Source organism: Macaca thibetana, chromosome 3 (genome assembly GCF_024542745.1).
Source record: "Macaca thibetana thibetana isolate TM-01 chromosome 3, ASM2454274v1, whole genome shotgun sequence".
NCBI lineage: Eukaryota > Metazoa > Chordata > Mammalia > Primates > Cercopithecidae > Macaca > Macaca thibetana.
In genome coordinates, this window is record NC_065580.1 from 63,364,537 (window position 1) to 63,387,890 (window position 23,354).

Below are 23,354 nucleotides of genomic sequence, written 5' to 3' on the forward strand. Positions count from 1 at the left end.
GCAGAAATTAGGCGTCTCCCAGTCACTAGATTTATTACTTCAAAAATATCAACTTGGCCGGGCACGGTGGCTGACTCCTGTAATCCCAGCACCATGGGGAGGCCGAGGCGGGTGAATCACTTGAGGCCAGGAGATTGAGACCAGCCTGGCCAACATGATGAAACCTTGTCTCTACTAAAAATACAAAAAAAAAAAAAAAAAATTAGACGGGTATGGTGGCACACACCTATAATCCCAGCTACTCGGGAGGCTGAGGCACGAGAATTGCTTGTACCCTGGAGGTAGAGGTTGCAGTGTCCTGAGATCGCACCACTGCACTCCATCCTGGGCAACAGAGGAGACTCTGTTCCCCCATGCCCCACCGCCCCCCCACAATAAAAGAAAAAAGAAAAAAATATCAACTAGCCTCAGTTACTTGACTATCAGAAAGTATATATCTTTGAGGAATGTTGGGAGAATTAATTAGGGAATACATATGCATCTATCTATCTGCCAATGCCAAGCATATTACTGGTCTTGAAAATTGCTAGCTGTTATTATTTTATAACATAGTTTTTAAAACTTTGTGAAATATTGTATAAAATATATGTTTAAAAGTTAATGGTAACATAAGATCAGGTGCGGTGGCTCATGCCTGTAATCCCAGCACTTTGGGAGGCCGAGGCAGGCAGATCACTTGAGGTGAGGAGTTCAAGACCAGCCTGGCCAATATGGTGAAACCCTGTCTCTACTAAAACACAAAAAGAAGCTGGGCATGGTGGTGGGTGCCTGTGGACCCAGTTACTTGGGAAGCTGAGGCAGGAGAATCTCTTGAACTCAGGAGGTGGAAGTTGCAGTGAGCCGAGATGCTGCCATCCACTGCACTCCAGCCTGGGTGACAAAGTGAGACTCAGTCTTTAAATACATAAATATAAATAAATAAATGAATAATGGTAACGTAACCTTAGATTACCAGTGGAAGCAAGTTGATAGCTGATAAGGATTCTAAAAACCTGCTAAAGACAGCTAAAATAACAAAGACTAATGACAAATTATGTAAATTATAACGTTATATTAATATTTCCAATATCACAGCCTCAAACTTCAAAATATTTACAAAGAAACTAGCTGGGAAATTGGTAATGGGGAATAATTATCACCAGATGACTGCCAGCACACCAGGATGGCAGCCACAGTGACTGGTTTCTTCCCTTTTCAGCTATGCCACAACATACAGAAAACAAAAGCCCCAAAGAATCAATAGACCATGAATGGGAACTTTCAGTGCATTAAGAATGCAGGGAATGCAACATAAGGTCATCTCACATTCTTAGCTAACAGCCTAAGCAGAGTAGATATATCATTTTTGGCTGTGGAATAGAAAAACCTCTGGCTGCCAAGGAACAGGCCTGGAAAAACTTCTGATGCTAGCTGGCTGGGAAACTGTGAATAGCCCTTGGGATAGTTTAACCCCAAGAAAAGTTCAAGATGAGTCACATCAGGAGAGAGGGAAGGGCTGATTAGAATGAAAGATAAACACAGAAGGCAAGTGAAAATAATAGGTACTATTTATTGCACCCTTTCCTTCTGTACTATCTGCATTATCTAATCCACGCATACCCCAGAAAGAAATCCTGGGATTAAGACCCAGTGAATGTTCCAGGTACAAACTAGTAACTGGCAGAGCCAGGGCATAACAAGAGCCGAGTTCCTTCTACTGCTTCAAGCTACACGGAGTGTTTGCACCTATGTAATTTGCAACATGTCTCTAAGTTGCAGGTACTTCTACACTATTTGGTTATTTGATTTACTATTTTAACATACTTTTTAATCATTAATCAAGAGAATAGTAGGAAAGCTTGCTACCATCTACCACTACAAAATAAGGCTATTTGAACTAAATGGACATAACCAAAAGAAATGGTTTATAGTTTTCCTCATAAAGGCAAATGACTGAAGAAGAAGTAAAAGGCTTTGGGATATTGGACTTACAAGCATAAATAGATAAAGTCATCACGAACATCACTGTGGCGTGGAGTGACCTTGACTCTGTACCTTAAATCAAATTAAGTACCTTGTATCTCTTATTCAACCCTGCCTTTGAGGAGAAAATGTTTTCCACTTTCATCTTTTCAGTTTCAACTCCCATATCTATTTAAATGGCAATTACTACCAATTCTCCACTAATAATTTTTAGAATATTTTTCCCTTATTTACTTTTTTTCTATTTAAAGTCTTCCCATCTCTCTCTTAAAGGATTGATGTGACCTCTCGAACGAGTCCCATGCTTTGAACTACCATGCAACCCAGCAAACCCATTACTAGGTATATATCAAGAGGAATATAAATCATTGTACCATAAAGACACGTGCACATGAATGTTTTTTGTAGCACTGTTCACAATAGCAAAGACATGGAATCAACCTAATGATAGATAGATTGCCCATCAACGATAGATTGAATTTAAAAAATGTAATTAGTACATGTACACCATGGAATACTATGCAGCCATAAAAAAATGAGATCATGTCTTTTGTAGGAACATGGATGGAGCCAGAGACTCTTATCCTTAGCAAACTAAAACAGGAATAGAAAACCAAATACCTGCATGTTCTCACTTGTAAGAGGCAGCTAAATGATAACCACTTCTGAACACAAAGAAGGTAACAACAGACACTGGACTCTACTTGAGGGTGGAGAGTGGGAAAAGGGAGAGGAGCAGAAAAAAATAACTATGGGCTACTAGGCTCAATACCTGAGTGATGAAATAATCTGTACAACAAACCCCTGTGACATAAGTTTACCTAAAAAGCAAACCTTCACACGTACCCCCAAACCTAAAATAAAAGTTAAAAAAAGAAACTGCGAGCAAAATTATGGGTGTGTGCCTACAAAAAATGGACCATTGCTTTAAATAATTTTCTTCCAAATCAATATTTTACAATATTTACAAGGTATATCTCTAAATATACACAGTTTTTTTAATGGTTTTTCATTGGCTAAGCAAATTCAGATGCCTTTAAAAGACATGCAATGTCTCTGCTACCTAGCCCCAAAATACAAATTCTAGGCTAAAAATTACATAATTCTAGGCTCACTTCCAGTTGAATTTCCTTGTATCCTCCTACCCTACCACTTGGGATTCCCAAAACTTTTATTCTTAAATTACTTTATTTATGAAAATTGCTTTACCAAGAATCATGACAATTTTTCAAGACTACTTTCAAATATATTTCACAAGTCCTTTCTCTAAATTTGTCAGGTGGAAATTTCTCTTCTGCATTTTTATAATACAGTATTTTGTCTGATTTTCAATGAGTTACCTGCCAACCAGCACTAGTTTATTCTTTAGAGCAATACAAATCTGGGTTTCCATTTCTATTTCACTAAGTTTTTGTTTGTTTGTTTGTTTGTTTGTTTGTTTTTAGTTAGAGTTTTCCATTCATTTTTGAATCCTCTCTAGTTCCTAACAATATATTACACTTTAGGATACTTGTTTACTTGAACTCAAACAAACACTATTATATATACTTACATAATTGGCTTATGGTTTATAAACCGCCTTCATGGAGATGGTGGCAGTGTTAAGAAGCTGTCACAGTATCCAGTTTAGCTACACCACTTAGTTACTGTGTGATCATGAGCAAGTTAACATCTCTGTCTTGAGTTCTTACTCATAAAGTGAGCATTTGGAGACATTATAAAGATAATAGAGCTGATACACACAGGCTTAGAACAACATACTATTGTGAAATAGCTATCCTTATTGTTATCCCATGGTTGATTACTTCTGCTTCATTATTAAGAAATGTGTTTACCACCAAAAATCATTTTCTGAAAGTGTGTCATTGACGTCATCAAAATACAAGTATTCTTTCTGAAAACTGAAGTGGAAGACATATCATTAATCATGTAAGAAGGGTGTACCGATGTCTGAAGCTACTTTGCCTTAATAAAAAGAAAGATGATTGATGAATGGAGAGAGGAGTGACTGGATAAATACATGATACATTGTAGTAAATTGTAAATTTGTAGAATCTAGGTGGAAGACAAAGGTTTATAGCAGTAAAATTATTTTAACTTTCCTGTATTTGAAATTTTTCATATCAAAATATTAGAAAAAATACTTTTATGCTTCCCAAAAATAAAAAGCAGATTCAGCAAAGGTGAACTTAGGTGAATATAAGGATTAAGGCAAAACTAAGAAAATACAATATGTAAATACAATAATTATTATAATGGGTGAATGATTTAGTTTCTTTTACCAATACTGTACTTATCCTAATGGTTCACACTTATCCTTAAACTGGAACAAAATCAACAAAGTATGTTGTTTTTACTTAAATATTGTGGTCGTTAACATTTTATAATTCAATAGGAAACTTAATTTTTTTTTTTTTTTTGAGATGGGGTCTCTCTCTATTGCCCAGGGTGGAGTGCAGTGGCACAATCTTGACTCACTGCAAGCTCCACCTCCAAGGTTCAAACCATTCTCCTGCCTCAGCCTCCCGAGTAGCTGGAATTACAGGTGCCCGCCACCACACCGGGCTAATTTTTGTTTTTTGGTTTTTTTTGTATTTTTAGTAGAGACGGGGTTTCACCATGTTTGCCAGGATGGTCTCGATCTCCTGACCTCGTAATCTGCCCACCTTGGCCTCCCAAAGTGCTGGGATTACAGGCGTGAGCCACCACGCCTGGCCTTTTAGGAAACTTTTTATAATGTAACCGGCTATATGCTATAGAATTGCTTTTGAAAATTAAATGTATAGTAAATAAAGTTTGTTTGTTTATTTATTTATTTTTAGATGGAGTCTCACTCTATTACCCAGGCTGGAGTGCAGTGGCACCATCTCGGCTCACTGCAACCTCTGCCATCCGGGTTCACGTGATTCTCCTGCCTCAGCCTCCTGAGTGCTGGGACTCAGGCGTGTGCCACCATCCCCAGCTAATTTTTATTTATTTATTTTTTGTATTTTTAGTAGAGACGTGGTTTCACCATGTTAGCCAGGATGGACTCGCTCTCCTGACCTCGGGATCTGCCCACCTTGGCCTCCCAAAGTGCTGGGATTATAGGCGTGAGCCACCGCACCTGGCCATAAAGTTTGTTTTTTAAGACAATTTATTCTGTCACATTTCAACTTTGTATTTCTATATTATTGATTGATTGATTCCCATCATGATATCTTAAAATAGCTTTTCTACCATGGTGAATGAATGCCTCAAATTGAATTGCAGGAATATAGTGCTGAGCACAAACGTATCTTAAGGAAAATGCTGGGCATATTAATCTAATTTGGACTAAATAGATATATGAAAATTTATTTAACTTTTTTGTTATTTTATGTCATGATTTGATAATTATTATCTACTAAATTGTGACCTATGCTTAAACTCTTTTATCTTATAAGTATGTGGTGTTTTCTACTGACTGTTTAAGAGACAATTCTTCAATATTTCAATGTGGAATAACGTAATTATGTGCCTTTAAAAAAATTTTTTACAGTGGTTTTTGTCCATTGCAGATGGCAAAAGTTGCATATAATGTCTTGTTATTTACAAGTTCACTATGAATAATGATTTAGAGGTCTGTATCTTACAATGTTAAATATGGATTAGAAGGATTTCAATGTGTTTTGATTAATCTAGCTACTTTAACTATAATATTTATAGGCATTTCTGTAATATTTGGTTATTTATTCCCTCTTAACTACAGGAAGCTGCCATATTTACAGATGCTTCTTTGCATTAGGTCTTCAATAAATAAATTCATAGTGTATATGTATTCATCCATCATCATCAACTATCCTTGAATAATTTACATTGTTATGCTTTTGAATTACATTAGGTATAAACCTAGTGTGTGATTAGATTAGATGCTCTTGTCATTTGAGTATATCTGATAGAATTTCATTAGGTAAATAATCTCTAGGAACAATTTTTTTATTATCTCACAAGGTTACACATATACACACACATCCCTTCCACATACACACACACACACACACACACACACACATTTTAGAAAGTAGTAATTTGGATATTACCCTTGATTACATTTAAAGACATAAAGACAATACACAGGTTTTTAATGAGTTTCTATAAAACTGAAAAGATTTGGAGGACAAGATGATCATCTTTTTACATTGTCAACACAAGAAGGTCGATTTAAAAGAAAAGTGGAGTATAAATAAAAACATTCTGCTCTTTAGAAACAAAATGGTCCTCTCAGTGGGGCTCATGTTCAAGAAGTAATTAAAACATTTTTCTACAATGCAATTAAAAATAACTTTTGAAGTTGGATGAAGTAAAGCAAGGCAGCAAACCTTCATATCCTACACCCAAATAATAGAGAACTTTCTATTTAGAAAACCTTTCCTCTATGATAACAAGTAATTTATATGATTTTATTTAATCGATGACTTCACACTAAAACGTTCTCTTTAAAGGGAAAATTGGTAGTGATTCAAGAAACATGGTATTTCCTAACCTACCTCATTTTTAAATTAGAGCACGTTTTTCTTCCCTTTGCCAGGAAGTTCATCAAATTTTTAGACAGTGTGCTTACTCTGCTTTATTAAATGAGATGAAACAAGTACATTTAAGTGTGTGTGATTTATTTTTCTTAAAGTTTCAGTGCTTCAGCAGGAGCTAAAAAAACTGAACACACCAAAAAGATATAGTACAGGCATGATTTAAATCTCTCTGAGAAAAAAGAAAAATATACCAATTCTTGTTTCAACTCTTTCTCCAATCCACAGTCATATCTTACTCATTGGTTATGTTTAAAACAAGGAGTCTAGATAAGTTTAAGATGCATCTCATATACGCATATATATTTTTCAAAGAACAATTATAATAACAGATTCCTTGAATTAATAACGTGTTTGTATCCATTAAGAACTTTAATTGGGATTCAACTGTTTCTTGGTTATGTTAAGAACATTTTCTTCTTCTCCTAGCTAACATATTTAAATTGATCACACAAAAAAAAAGATTTTTATCTAATTTTTAACATTGTACTGGGGAAAGCACGCATTTCATTTTAAATATTAAGTTAATGAACTGAGCTAAGAAAATTCTTTAATAGAATTGATTGTATAATTTTATTTGGAATATTTGGATATTCATAAACATATTTGCTTCTAGTTTTACCTTTTGTACACTTTTTTGTTTTGTTTTGTTTTGTTTTGATACTGAGTCTTGCTCTGTTGCTAGGCTGGAGTGCAGTGGTGCGATCTCGGCTCACTACAACATCTACCTCTCGGATTCAAGCAATTCCCATGCCCGAGCCTCCCGAGTAGCTGGGATTGCAGGTGTGTGCCACCACCCCTCATTAATTTTTTTGTATTTTAGTAGAGACAGGGTTTCACCATATTGGCCAGGATTGTCTCAATCTCCTGACCTTGTGATCCACCTGCCTCAGTCTCCCAAATTGCTGGGATCACAGGCATGAGCCACTGTGCCTGGCACTGTCGAGTATTTTTATTGGTGATATTATAACTCCATGTAAGTTGGATGACTTGAAAATCTTTTTCATCTTTGTCTGTGCTCTAAAACATTTCTTAAAGGTTTCATATAATTTTTTTGCCCACATATTCCATACATGAGTCAAAGATAAACTGATTGACAATAAACATAGTCAAAAACCAAACAAGAAAACCAATAAGCAACAGAAAAACAAAAGCAAATACATAATAAAAACTTAATGTTTTTTTTGTATTAAGGTGTCCTAAAATATAAGCAGATACTCAATTTATGCGTACTTTTTTTCCTCTGAAAAACAGGTTAGAATCTACAGAGAAAAACATGGATATTTGTGAATTCCAGTAACTGTTTAATTCAAAATACAAAAAGATTGTCAAATAATCATAAAATTTACTTTATCAAAAATTGTTGAATACGTAATCTCACAAAACATTTATACCGTGAAATAAAAAGTTAATTTTATGCAAAATGGAGAAAGTTTGTTTTGATGACCACCTGTTCCCTAGGGCATGCGAGGAGTTCAAGCACTCATTAGAGGATGGCATTGGCAGCATGGCTTGTCCTCTGAGTTGCCTCTGATTAGGCCCTAGGGGTCTAGTGAAAGGGAGATATCTATAAGAATGTGGCCTGATTCTTAAAATAAAATAATGAGTTAGGGACCAGGAAAGATTTAGGTCAATTTTTATTTGACACAGACCGTGGCAACTTTTTAAATAACATGAATGTGATTATAGATAGAACCTAATTATACTGATTGCTACACAAGAGGAGCTTCAGCACTTCGATTATTCCATGGTCAAAAAATGTTCTCAAAAACACCAGAAATTCAGGATCTTTACAAAGAAGAAAAACATGTTTAACTGCAATATAATTAGCAGTTTCTATGGCTTTTGTTCATAAGAGACAATAAGAGTTTTGATTCTTGAAAATGCCTAATTATATGAGAAGGAAATTCAAGGCAGAAAAGCAGATAATTTATAGCATAATTTTCAAAGTAATTAGAATTCGTACAGAACAATTCTTATCACACATTCTGTTTAATCTGAAAGATCTTATTATCTTTTAAGAAATAAGAATTCAAATTCAACATTAACTACCATGGTTTTTGAACTTTTCTAATCATAATATATTGAAAATAAATAATTATTATTTATTTGTTTAGTATCCTACCTTGGTGAACTAAATAGTACAAAAGTTGTTACATTTACATGAATTTGAAGAGTTCTTTTTATATTGGGGAAGTGATATTTTATTTGTATAAATCATATTATATATCTATAATTTAAAGTTTAAGGTTATGACATAAAATTTAAAGTTTTAACATAAGATGTATAATTTGTGGTTTCATATTTGAGTTTTAAGTTATTGTTTTGCACTAAAAATCTTCCTTGCTTTCCTTTCCTGAGAGCTTCTGACAAAAAGATGTTTACAGGGAAAAGATTGCAGATTACCACATATTATAAATACTATTTGTTGTTTTATCACTCTATTTATTATTTAAAATACACCATTAGTCTTTGTGTGGTTCCAGTTAAAGACAGTTAATTCATATTAACCTCTTCTGAAAACAACTTTTTTAAACCACTGTACTTTGAGACTTTTCTTAAAACCCAGAAGTCACGACCTCTACTACATATTTTTAAAATTCTTAATATGTAGTTATGGAAAATTTTTAGGCTATCATAAAGAGCATTTTTTTTTTAAAAGAAAGGTTTAAACACAAAACTTTGTAATAGTGCTAGCAGCTATGTTAATCTGACACTGCCTCAGTGAAATGAGTCAAGCAGTGTTAGATGGGCTTTCACTGATGGTTGCTTGAAAATCCAACCTACCTGTTCAAAGAATACACTTAGACTATGTTTTCATCTTCCCAGCTTAAATGGAACAAGCCACTAATTTGAGATGCACAAAGACTTTATCCCTCTTAAATTGCAAAATTTGAATTACATCACAAATGAGCAGTAAACTGAATCTAAATAATGATGCACCTGCCCTGCCATACACATTATTTTGTGCTAAAAGTAGGGATATAAAAGAATCTATTCAGGTAAAAGGGAACAAAAACTATTTTTATGTCTCTTTTAATAATCAAAAGTATAATATACTTTGGTAGTTTAGTTGAGTTCTTCTCAAATTTTAATGTGGGCTCTTGAGAGAGGACAGATTCTCACTCAGTAGAACTGGGTGGGCCCTGAGATTCCACATTTTGAAAAAGATTCCATGGATGCACATCCTGTTAGTTCAAGTGCCGCACATGTAGTAGCAAGGGTCTACACAAGCTAAGTTTTCATTGATTTTAACTATGTATAAATAATGCAAATCTTTGGTTTGTGAACTATGGTATATAGAATCCTTCAACTTCGACAATTTTTTGTTTTTATTTATTTATTTTTTTCTAGGCAGAGTTTTACTCTGTCATCCAGGCTGGAGTGGCATGGCATGATGTCAGCTCACTGTCACTTTTGCTTCCCAGGTTCAAGTGATTCTCCTGCCTCAGCCTCCCAAATAGCTCGGATTACAGGCACATACCACTACACCCAGCTAATTTTCGTATTTTTAGTAGAGATGGGGTCTCATCATGTTGGCTGGGCTGGTCTCGAACTCCTGACCTCGAAGGATCCGCCTGTCTCAGCCTCCCAAATTACTGAGATTACAGGCATGAGCCACTGCGCCCGGCCTGCTATGCTCTTTTATCTTACCTTGCAACAGTATGTATCTGACTCGACAAACATTCCTTACATGTAAATATTTTGCAAATTGCAGAAATGTGTAAATTTTTAACATGGTAAAATTAATTTCATAAAATTAATTGTAAAATGAATTTAATCTCAGTTATCACTAAATATCAGTTTATAACTAACGTTTTGCAGGTTACTTAATTTGATTATCAACAGTTTTCTAGTTCACAGGGTTTTTGGGAAAAAGAAGTGCTCTTGTAGATAGCACTTTGAAGATAATAAAATACAATACAAATATAGTCTCTTTGTTGTTCATGATTATTTCAGTTATTTACTTCTGTAGGACTGCCAATTTTTCAAATATTGCTTTTAATGATAAAACTTTCAAATACTCAGTGTAATAACTCCAATGTCACGACACCTACAATTTGGTGGGTACAATTTTAAATTCCTGCTTATGACTATCAAGTATTGGTCTTTGTTCAGTGCAGGCACGCCATTAATCCTATTTCCTGTTTTTGTTTTATTGTTGTTGTTTTCCCCTTATTGAGTGCTGATATGGAGTTGTTTGCATAGGTACCTTATCAAGACTAATAAAGGTTTTTCTAAACTAATCTGATACTTCCAACTTTCTTTTGAATAAGCACATAGTTCCTCTCATTTTATGTTATTAGCACAAAGAAATGGTTTCCAGTATCTTCATATAAATTAAAGTTAGGTTTACTTTCTAGTTGACCTACTATTTTCTACCTTTTCCCATAAAATAACTACTAGAACATACCTAGAATCATTATTCCTGGACAATGCTGAGTTTTCTATAATTAGATATTAATTAGAATAAAATTATTAGACCATCTATAAGAAATGTTATACATATATTTATTAGTTAAAAACAACAAATAAAATATATTTCACCATCTTTTAAAATAATATGCCTCCAGATCTTACTGAGACCAATGAAAATACTTACAGATTTTATGTAAATAGAAAAGCAATTTAAAAAATATGCGAACAAACACAATTTACACATTTATATAGTAAAACCCAAAGAAGTTGGGAAATGACTGTGTTTTTTATTTTCTTTAATCATAAAATAGGAAGGCAGTAAAATTACTGGTATATAAAAATTCTATAGCAAATAACATGTTAAATATTTTTTGTCCATATTGTAAGTGTATTATTGTGTTTATCATTGATTAAGATGAAAAAAATTAAGAAATTTTCTCAGAACATGTATTTTTTAGGTTCCTATTTATTCACTCCTTTAAATAATCAAAGAAAAAATTAAAATCTTAAAGCAAAATAAAACCCCTTAACTCTGGGAAAAATGTCTGGATCAAGAACCACGATTATTCCTAATGATTAATTTATTATCATTTTACATGTGGCTTTTAAAGTGCAGAGACTAGCTGAAGAGACCTTATTTTACTGTGATAACAGTCCATGGTGTCAGTTATCAAGCTTCTACTGAATAGAAAAGAATACTGTTTCTGGTTTCTCCCCACTCTCTGATTACTTCTTTCTAGACACCAGTCTTTTTCATCTCATTATTTTTTCAATGATTTCTGTTCACAATTTACTTATAGTTAGGGACATTTGTCTCTGAGATAACATAATTTAAAAATCTACAGTCATATAATCTAGAAATAATATATAGTTTTTCTGGTTCCAACTGATTCCTGTCCTTTTCTTCAAAACTTAAAAAAATAATTTCCAATTTCTTGTTGTTTTGAACTCTCTTGTACACACAGTCTCTAACAGAAGACTGGATATATTTAGACAAAGGAAAGCCTGCCTCATAAGTTGTCATCTCCTGCTTTCATTTTATAGTGAAATCCCCAGTCTGTAGTTGTAATACTAGGTTGAGAGCCTGAAAATCAATGGGATCCAAAAATTTGTTTAATCTAAAGGAAGATGGATAGTAACTCCTCCCTTTCCTATGGGTTAAACAATGGTCTTGAGATATAAAGACGTTTTGGGAATATATGAATATGATCCTATTGATGTGTTAAGACTTCTAGGGTTTTTCATCAGATAAAAAAGTACTATAGGTATTATCCTGGAAGGCAGGTTTTTCACTTAATTTTGTTTCTTATAACAACAGTTCCTTGAACCTAGTAAATACTATTTGCATGTAGAAAATGGAAGCTGCCAGAGTATATATTGGTAGCTACCAAATGTAGTTCATACACTGTGCTATTATCAGTGATTCTAGGAGGACTTATATCAGCAATAGGGAAATGAGAAGAGAATAACATTCTGTGTAGGTAACTGGAGTGATTTAGAAACCTAAATTTTCTACAGGTAAACAGAAACATCATTGAATGAGAGGAGAAGAGACTAGACTTGGGAATATAAAAATACTTACTGAAAATCAAAATTTCAAAAAGAAACAAATTGATAAACAGTAACTGAAATGAATAGCTTAATCTCTGTAGAAAAATACCTAGTCTTAACTTCTCAATAATAATGTAGCTATTTTACCTCTATCATATTATGTTACATAGTATCTTAATTGTTTTTATGGACAACCATATGGTCAGATATAAAATGGTAATCTGAGTATTCTTAGGAATTAATATATGTTCCAGTAGCATTTTAAAAAATGTTTTGAGCCTATAAAAAAGTCCTTAAGTATGTATCACCTATAACTTGCATTATAAAATTGAGAGTTAAACCTTTGGATAGAAGACTTTATACAGTTTGGGGATATTTATTTCTTTGTTGATGTCATTGATTTTATTAAGATGATACATGTTTAATATAATCAAGTAATGACAAAAATCTCATCAGGAAATTATTATTAACCATTAGGAATTATTTTCTTTTTTCCCTTTCTTCCTCCCGCTCCTTCATCATTCTTTGCAGATTCCTTCCAAATAGCTGAGTGAGGTTTTTTTTTCTTTTTCTAAATTTTGTATTCTCTTTAGGATTACCTGTTTTCTTATCCTAGAGAACATGTAATAATTCCAATTCAGCAATGAGAATAGCAACACCAGTTTTCCATAAATACCCTTACAAATGTGTGGGAAAGCTCTCTGTGATATCAAAGCCCTGGTATCTTTTGTTTATTTGTTGTTGTTGTTGTTGTTGTTCTTGTTGTTTGAGACATGGTCTGGCTCTGTCACCTAGGTTGGAGTGCAGTGGCATGATCACAGCTCACTGCAGCCTTGACCTCCCAGGCTCAGGTGATCCCCCCACCTCAGCCTCCCAAGTAACTGCGACTACAGGTGCATGCCACCATACCTGGCTAACTTTCAAATCATTTGTAGAGATTATTATTTGGATTCATAAGAATTCAGGCAAATTTGTAAACACATTGAAAAGTTACATTTTTGATGAGTGTCTTATGCAATTAGCCTATGTGAAATCCAACAGTAATTAAAATTTAGCAAATCAAGTAAAATAATAAAAACCATACTTCTAATGACAAAACTGCACCCATATTAATTTATAAAATTATTACTAGAAACAAATTGTGATTCATTTTAAAAGTAAAACTCCATTTTTGAATAGATTTTTAAATAATAATAATAAATATATAATGGTATGCAACTTAAAATGCAAAATGTATGTGATAATAAAAAAGTGCCATAGGAAAATGATAATTGGCTTAGAACAAGGATTGTGATATTCTCTTGTCTAATTTCTTCAGTCATGTAGTAACCTGTATATTTCTACCTTGAAAATGTTTATTTTAAGGGCATCTAAATACACATATTTTTTTACCAGTATTATTGGGGAAACATTTTTAAAGACCCTTTACCTGAGTAACACTTTTAGTTGATATATGAAGCTTAGCACATTTTTAATGCCTTTTTGTCGTGTGTAAGTAACTTAGCAATAAGTATGTCACTAAGCTTAGAAAAATACTTTTTCTTTTTATGGAAGCAGAGTCAATTTATTTTCATCAAAATGAGCAGACACCATTAGGCAAGAAATCCTGTATGTATAGATTCAGTCTAAGGAAAGGACATAGATCACTATCACTTCATCTGGTCTTGTTTTCCCTAAGCCACTTTGATTACTTTCCTAGAAATATGTGGCTGCACAGTTTACTGAGATTGTGCATTTTACTACATTTTTAGCACTTGGTGTATTTATGTATTTTAATTGTTCCATTCATTAAAATTCTTACACAATATTAACACAACATCAACTGAATTTCTTGTGATTTTTGTAGTAGTCACTTTTCCAAATGCACTACATAATTAATTCATACCTGATTCTCATAACAACCAAATGAGAGAGAAACTGCAGTTCTTCTCATTTGAAAAGAAGAAATTGGTCACAGAGAGCTCACACTGGGTCACAAAGAGATCTCTTTACAGCTGCTGAAGTCAGACAGTAGGTCTCCAGAAACTCCATGCTGTTATCATCCCAAAGATTATAGTTGACGACCCCTCATGAAAAATTTAAATATTAAACTGCGATGTAGCAGGAGAGTCATAAATGCAGTTAATGTCTTCTTAACCATTTTATTGAAAAAAAAATACTGCAGAATTAACCTAATTATTTATTTAAGTTTATTAAGTTAAAAGTATTGTACTTACTAGAGATAAATTAACACACACAGAAACACATTTCATTACAATTTGACCTTGGCTGTTGTTTATAATTTCATTGTTTCATCTTCTAATTTTGTAAAACACAATGTGTTTTATGATTTTAATACTAAAGCTAAAACTATTACTAGAAACATATTACATATTCCTGATGTACTAATTTCCCCATAAAATGATAGTAGCTATCAGTTAAAATATAACCAAATAGCTTGACAATATTTAAAGGAAGACAAGCATAAACTTCAGAGTTGTTTGTTGTATCAATTTGCTAAACATGTATTGTCTGCTTTGCATGGAGGTGGATATAGGTAACAGCAGCAGCAATCACAGTTAACATGAGCATTTACTGTATTATCAGATACTGTTCTAATTATCCTATATACACTGCCTCATGCATTCTCAGAAAAACAGTATGAGGTATTACTATTAATCCTTTCTTACAAACCTTAAGTGTGTGGCAAATACAAATAACTTAAATGACTCCCGAAGTCATGTAAGTAATAAATGGAGGAACTGGGATACAAACTGAGGCAGATTAACTTTAGGGTCCCTGAAGAGATTCATTAGTTTCCTATTTCATATATCCTAGGGTAGGAGGCTGGATGTTAGGCCCTGTGATAACTACAAACATACATCTATCTGGTCTTGGGGTTCAAAGGTGCAAACACTTAAAATCCTGTGGGCAAATGGTAAGGCTATATGAAAAAGATAGCAAATTTGAGGGCCACCAGCTCTATTTGATTTGAGTATGGTACAGTTTAATATTGGAGAGGTCACTTAGGATTAGATGATAAAGGACTTGACAGGCAGCAGAATCTGGATTCAATTTGCTTGTAAATTGAGAGACATAAACGATTTTTGAATGAGAGAGTATTGTAAAGTAATCAGTGCTGTATTTAGGGAGAAATCTATCAGTTATATCCAAAAAGAAATGTATATATGGCTTAAAGTGTTATGCAATCTTATAAAATTAAGCATAATCAATAACTTTATCAAAATAAATTTTAATTAATAAAAAAATTGCATCTAGAATTTGTCCTAAGCCTGTAGACACAATTTCTAGGTATAATTATCTAAACTGATATTTGTAAAAATAAACACAAGAAAATATATTCTCATAAGTTAACATTTCCCTCTGTCTCAGTATTAATTTTATAGTGCATCTGAGGATTATATCTTATATAACAGTAGAGTAGATATATGAACACATATTTTATCAACATGGAAAAGCAGGTTATTTTGGAACTTTAAAATAAATATTATATGACCTTTTGAGATACTGTCATTAATATCTTCCACTGTGAAAGTTTCTGAAATCTTCTATTCTGAAAGTATTTGTATCAAACCTACATTGAATATTTCATAATATTGTAAACCCATTCCTTTCACTCAGAGTGATTAGGGTATAACAAGTGGCTTTTTTTCTTTTTTTTTTTTTTTTTTTCTGGTCAAAACTATCCATGCCATTAAAATTCAATGGCATTGCTTCCTGTCATTCAGCTTGATCTGGGTAAAATCCTTTAATTCCCCAGCCCCTGCTGTTGGGGAGCTCTAGGCTCATCACACTTAACCTCTGCCTGGGCTTCTCAGAATAGAATTTGTTTCACTCCATTCATAGCTTCAATAGTTGAGCAAGCCACACGCAAGTGCACACTGGTCTTTTACCCTGAGCACACTAATCTGATTGTTTTTCCACTCTACAAACTCTGGGTCAACAATCAAGCTGCCGCCAGAAACTAATTAATTTGCAAACAGGCTTCTGTTTTCACAGAGGGAAAGCTTTTGAGAGCCATGTCAGGGAGGCCGGTCACACCATGGTTACATGCATTGTCATGGCATCCACTTCTCTTGGTAAATCTCTTGCTTGATGTCACTGCACACAGGAACCCAGATTACCCAGTCAGCAGTAAATCCCCATTGAGGCCCACCAAGCTTTGAATGTAGTGACTCTAGAAGAGGAAATTGGTATAGACAGGCTGTGTATTCATTAAACTGATGGTGAGACAAGAGAGAAAAAAATGTAAAAAACAAGAAGAAAAAGGAAGCTGCCTTTGATATAAAGAATTGTCCAATATATTGTCTCATGTGATCAACTTTCATTTAAAAAGCAGGATTACCTTGAGAAAATATAATAATACTTCTAACTCTTATATTTCTACTCTCATCAACTGTTAATTTCAAAGCAAGACATTCAAAATTTGCTGCCTATATGCCACATCTGAGAGTTGTACGTTTTAGCCCAAGATTTAAAAAAAAAATGAAATGGCAAAATTTGAACAATTTTTTTCAGGTCGCTTTTCTTAGAAGCCTGGAAGAAAATAAAATCAGTTTTTAAACATATTGCCATTAATGAGTTAATTTTTATTCCAAAGCTTTATTCATATTTCCTCATTAGTGATTTCAAAAAACTCGCTAAAAGTCATTATGTTCCTTAGACAAAAAGTTACAGAGAAAGTATGTCCTTGATAAAGGATATCAAGTGATGGTAACTTTTAGCTTTTGGAAACTTTTAGCTCTTTATGAAAAAAAGAGATATTTAGTGATTTGATTAAATGTATTATTATTTAGAGAGTAGAATAATTTCATGGTGTATACTTATTGTTTAAAAAGATACATTTCTAATGGCTGTGCATTATTTGTTAAGATGAAAATTTTTCTGAGTAATAGATTCCTGAGAAAACAAAACTTAACAACTAAGTTGTCTTTAGGTATAGACATAACTATTGTTCTAAAGTTTGCATATTCAAATTTTCAGCGTAATTTAAAGAAAATAACTGTAAGGATTGTCATTTTATTTCTGTTACTTTATACATTGATACTCCAGAATTGCTAGCTAATGCATACACTGCTTACTCATAGAATGCATAATTCAAATGTTTAAAAATACTGCATTCTTGTTTTCTTCTTTCATTGACTATAAAAACTAAGAGGACCTTTGTTGTTGCTGTTGTTTTAACTGAATGATCTCTCAGCTCCTCTAACACTCATCTGCTCAAATGAGCATGAAATAGGCTTATAGAGGGCTTTTTCCCCAAAGGTCAGCAAAACATTACTAACTTGCTTAAGCCAAAGAAATAATCAAAAATGACATCATCAGAAGTCTGACATTATGCAAAACTAGATGATCTGTTTTACTTATTAAAGAAAATGCAATTGGATACTCTGACATTATGTCTCCAAAGATAGTAAGATCAAAATAGTGTATTAAAAGAGCTGTACAAGTGATTTGAGATTGGGTATCTGGTAACGTGTAATGTTAACTTGTGTATTCATAGTTTATTTGCAGTCATATGTTCCGTCACTGGGTCTAGTTTTCTAAAAACGCATGTTGTGGAGAAATTTGAATCTTAAGAGAGTACGAAATATCCTAGTACATGACCACAGAGGAAGCTATGCTGATTCCAATAAGGGCAGGCCATCAGGGTATGAATATTACAAGTGAGAGGAAGTGGAGTGATGACTTGCATACCATTTCAATTACAGAAAAAGAGCAAATGGGTTAGTCTATCTACAGGCACGATCCTTTTAGGAAATTCCACTAAAAGAAAACAGGTCTTCCTGAAATGAGTGGGAAGGCGTCACACTCCAGGCATTGTAATTAGGTCTGTTTGTGTTCCCCAGGCCTTGGGATCCATGTGGTTTCATGTATTAAACCCGACTCTGGCTGCCCTTTCACCCTGACTCAAACATAATCACTCACAGAATGAGTCAGGCCAAGCTTCCTAAGTGTGCTCCACCCAACAGAAGTGGGATAAAGGGTACCCAGATAATTAGCATTTATTAAGTGCTTACTACATACCAAGAACTTGCTCAGTGCTTTTTATACATTATTATGTGGTCATTTTCCACAATAACTCTAGGAGACAGGTAGTACCTCTGTTCATTTCATTACTGTAAGGGACAAAGTAAAGTGAAACCATGCCTCATTCTAAAGATAGTCTTTCTTCTAAATCATGTATCATCCCACTATTACTCAAAGACATAAACAATACTGGAAAACAGTCTCCATCAAATAAGAAAAATAAATTGGGCTAGTAATCCAACTGCTCTAATGAATTGTTAATATGGATAATAACTAGGTAGTAGTATTTTCATAATAAATGCTAAGATATCATGATAACAGCAGCATAAATTTATCTGTTTCCTTACTATAAATATATACAGAACAATTTTACTTTATTTCCACATTCAGCTGAAGTTGGAGTTGAAATTTGAAACCATATAATACTGAGAGAATTTATGTAGTATCAGAAAAAACTACTGGATTTTGGCACATCATGCCAAACCCCTAGCAGTATATTTTCTGAAATAAAAAATTGTTATAACATTTAGAAACCCTAAATTAGGGTTTATCGTAACTAATGAAGATGTTTTAAGAATGTTATTACATGTTAAAATGTAAAATACACAACAGATTCCATTGTCTGAAGTTTCTTAATCTGAAAGTGTTATTCACTCCTAAATTTTCCTGTTAAAACTGAATTTAAATGTTTATTGGCATCATTATATAAACTTTCTAGTTATGAAAGTAGTGAAACTCCATTTTAATAAATCAAGATATTTCAAGTTCCAATTTTAGACAACTGTTTTGTTGTTTGTTTTTCCTTACCAGGAACAAAAATTAAAAGTCATCTAAAATAGGTGAACTGATTCTTCCAAAAGAGTTGAATTGATTTGAGAAAAATAAAGTCCTATGCTGAAATTAATTTTAATAACCCTGAAGACCCTTGAAAAAAAATACTTCGCAAAGCAATGTATTAATTCTGGAACACATATGATTGTGTACTCTATGCTGATGCCTCAAAACTTGTTTATTTTATGCATGAATGTGTAAACATTACATTTTCAATTTTATTGTGTAACGGCATTTAATGTCACAAGGCTTGTGATTCAGAGTCCCTTGGTTCTATCTCAAACATGTCTGTATCCTCCATCTTGCAGCAGTTCTGTTTTTTGCACCCTGTCAGATGTAACCTTTGTGCTAATTTGGAAAAATCAGTTCTCACGTTTAGTGCTGAGAGACTGATAACTGAATTCTCAAATGAACTACACATTTTCAGAGATGAAGTACAGAGCTGTGGACAATGACTGTGTTTTCCCACAGTGTAAATTCTTCAGACTCAGCTGTCAACATGTGAGTGTGCAGCATAAAAGCAGCTTTAACTTGATGGCTTTTTTTTTCTCCGAGGCCATAAAAATGAAATGGATACTATACTTTCCTTTATGTTATTCCATCTTCTAATGAGATTTTGTTTCTCATGGACAGAGAAAGCCTGTATGCCCTTTAGGGTACTTAGTAGATCAAAGTCTTCTTTCTAAATAGAAAAACAAACATTCTCCCTCCCACACAAATATTTCAGTTTGTGAACAAACCAGATAGCAAAGTTAAGAGGGTTTTTTTTTTTTTTTTTTTTTTCCTACTAATTTTGCCTCTGCACACATCCTAGGGCTAATAATTTATACTGGATATTCTAGAATATTCCTGTGGGTTTTTGGAGTTCTGCACATGCTCTTCTCTTCATCTCAGCACCTTTTCTTTTCCCCGGTGAGGCATCAAATTTCTCACATGGTCACCCAGGTACCATGAAACTCTGTCTACCCCCGGTGGCAGAGGAACATTTGACTACATGTCTAATCCCCTTTGATTACCACAGTGTTTGTATGCAATCATCAATTATGTTAGCCATCATTAGGATTTAAAATAGTAAAGAAGTGATGTCAAATTTAAAGAAAACTTGGGAGGTCAAGAAATAGGGGAAGCTAAGAGAAGAGACTTTAAAAGAATGGGCTAGTTAATGATAAATGCTGCAGGAGACATTGTCAAAGTAGATATTAATAAAAAGTAATAGAAAATCATTAGTGTCCTTTGGAGGAATAATTTCAAGGAAGTAATTATTGGATGAATGCCAGGTTTAAAGTAAAGGTAGTAACATTGAGGAAACAAGTCCTAACCAGGCTATGAACTTAGATATATTGGGACTTTGTGGCATAGCATGACAGAACAGTTTTGCTTGGGATAAGTAAGATTTTAGCTTGGGGGAAGAAATTAGTACTGAAAAAGAGATAAAGATAACAAATGAAATGTAAATTGACTAAATTAATCAAAGAACATCAATGCCATTAAGAGCCAAGGCTGAAGGGTCAAACGAGGAGGAAGGGAGCATTGCTTTGTCACTACTACATGGAAAATTATAGGACAGTCAGAAATGCTGTCACAGGAGGGAAGAGTTGCTGACTGAGGTAATTTGAGGTATGTTTTGTGTTTTGAGTAGTCACTTTGAAGTATAAGATGGATCAGAACAAAGGTTGTCACACAACTCATGGTCTCTTGGAATTTCAATGAGATCTAGAGGTAGACCTGTGATTTTTCTCTAACAATCAATGAAAGACAGAAGGGATGAACTATATTTTGGGGTTCCTGAAATAAGGCAGGAACAACAACTGTGGCAGAAGTTCATAGAATGAGATATTCAGGCGTCTTACTGAGAACATGACTATAAACCATAAGTGTCTTTCTTAGTAATGAATTATGTATAACCAGGAAAAATTTCATGCTTCATTCTTATTAATGAGTTATGTACAAGCAGGATAAATTTCATGGAGGGATAATTGGAGATTGGGTGGCTTTGTTTTTTAAGATTGGAGGTAGGCATAAATATAGATCATTAAGTAACAATAAAAACAACCATGGTTAATATACTAGGGACTTTTATAAAAATTTAGGTAAATGTGTAAATGACTAACCCAAAAAAAAAAAAAATGAACTCTAGATAGGAGGATATGAACAGATTGCTTAGTTAAAATTTTGAATAAGAGTAGTATTTATTTATTTTGGGTATATACAGCTTGTATATTTTCTGCTATGCCAAAATTATTTTCTATACTAAAAAGAAAATAGAGAGTAATAGTAATAAATAATAATAAGCATCTACTTGATCAAGTAGTTAAGCCGGTGCCTGAAGTTCAGAAAACTGGGTTTCTGTTCTAAACATTCTTCTACTGGATTAGATAAAATATTGACCTTAAAATCCTAACCTATAAAATGGGAGAGGGGTTTTAGGATGATTAAGATTAAATGTGAATCATATGAAATCATGATTTAAAATACCTTTGAAATTTTGAAAAGACTATTAATATGTTATTCACACTGCAATAACATTCAATTTTTGACATTCACTAGTATATAAGATGATGTTTTCAAGGAAATAATAAGAGACGTAAAGGGAAAAAAAAATACTACCCTGTAAGATTTGTTGTGGTGTCCCCATAAGACAGAATTGGTAAGTCATCTTATCTTTTTCCATTGCCTCCCTTCCGTAGCTCTGATCCAGATCTTTCTTTCCATAGCTAACTACTGAGAAACTTCAACTTTGGCACTAAATGAATCTTTTCCTGAATATTTAATCTCTCTTTTCTTTCTTTGCCGAACTTTCTCACACCCAACATCATGAAGTCACCACCATTAGCTTAACTGCACACTAAATTTCAAATCATATTGCATGTACTGTAAAAGAGTTCTCCAGTAACTTAATACAGTTACATATGTTATATGTCTATTTTCTTTCATAAACCACGTACCATTAAGCCACCTGGAATCATGCTGCTCTGTCCTGATTGGGTGGTGGTGCCCAAGAGTTCGGAAGATAGCAAAGTCTCGCCCCATAAAATCAGCTGCAGTTCCAGAGTATAATTCTCCATCTGTGTTGTGACAAAACCACATACACATTCTTTAACTCAGTTAAGGCAAAAACAAAGCAAAACGAACAAACAAAATGCAAGTTTCATGTTATGAGAATGCTAAGAAGAAAACTGAAATGCTCTCTGCATCATTATGCAGCGTTACTTATTTTTTAATCCTATGTCCTTATTGAAGGAATTATTTTATCAAATATTCACTGATTTAGTATATGACTACTTATCTGGTACAAACTTAGAAAATCTGAATAAAGTCCAATTCAGTGAATCTTGCTAAAACATAAAATTATATTCTTTTCTACTATGACCACTGACAAACTCACAAAATGCAAACTACATTTATTATATCATTTGCTGTTATATGTGTACAGTTACCATGGTTCTAATATCCTTATAACGTAGAGTGAGGTATCATTATAAAATTTTATTCATAGCTTTATTCTAATGGCAATTAAATCTTTTATATACTTCTTTCTCAGTGGGATCTGAATTAATGAGATTTTGCTATGATTTAGAAATGCTGATTTTTTTTGCCAGAATTTTTTTCTTGCTTCTTATTTTTTAATGTATCTAGTGGGAGAAGTGTTTTTATTTGTTATAAGCTATCAACCAGTCCAAAAATAAGTCAACCACATGACCTCATATACAGCAGAAATGTGTTTTAAGAGGAAGGAATTTTGACAAACCCAGATCATAATCACTCCAATGCAAGATTCCATCACTTTTTGACTCATTACTACTTAAATTGAATTAACTCTAGGTCAGAGTTTAATAATGGAGGAATCATAACCAGACGGTAAAGAATAGAAGGGAAAAGACAAGGGCGGGGGGGTAAAAGAGAAGTTAATATTTACTGAATTTCACTCCGTGTTTTTCAGGCAGTTGGCACTGGCTTGACACATTCAAGTTATCTCATTTAGTTCTGTTAACAATCCCATAATGTAAATAATGT

General features: G+C 33.4%; 1 protein-coding gene across 1 annotated transcript in view; it reads right to left on the reverse strand.

The window, feature by feature from the left end:
* SEMA3A (semaphorin 3A) overlaps nucleotides 1-23,354 on the reverse strand; it is a 535,871-nt gene that overhangs the window by 58,463 nt on the left and 454,054 nt on the right. Inside the window, exon 9 of the mRNA XM_050785247.1 lies at nucleotides 22,286-22,405. Within this exon, the coding sequence (XP_050641204.1) occupies nucleotides 22,286-22,405 (120 nt within the window). The remainder of the gene's footprint in view (nucleotides 1-22,285; nucleotides 22,406-23,354) is intronic.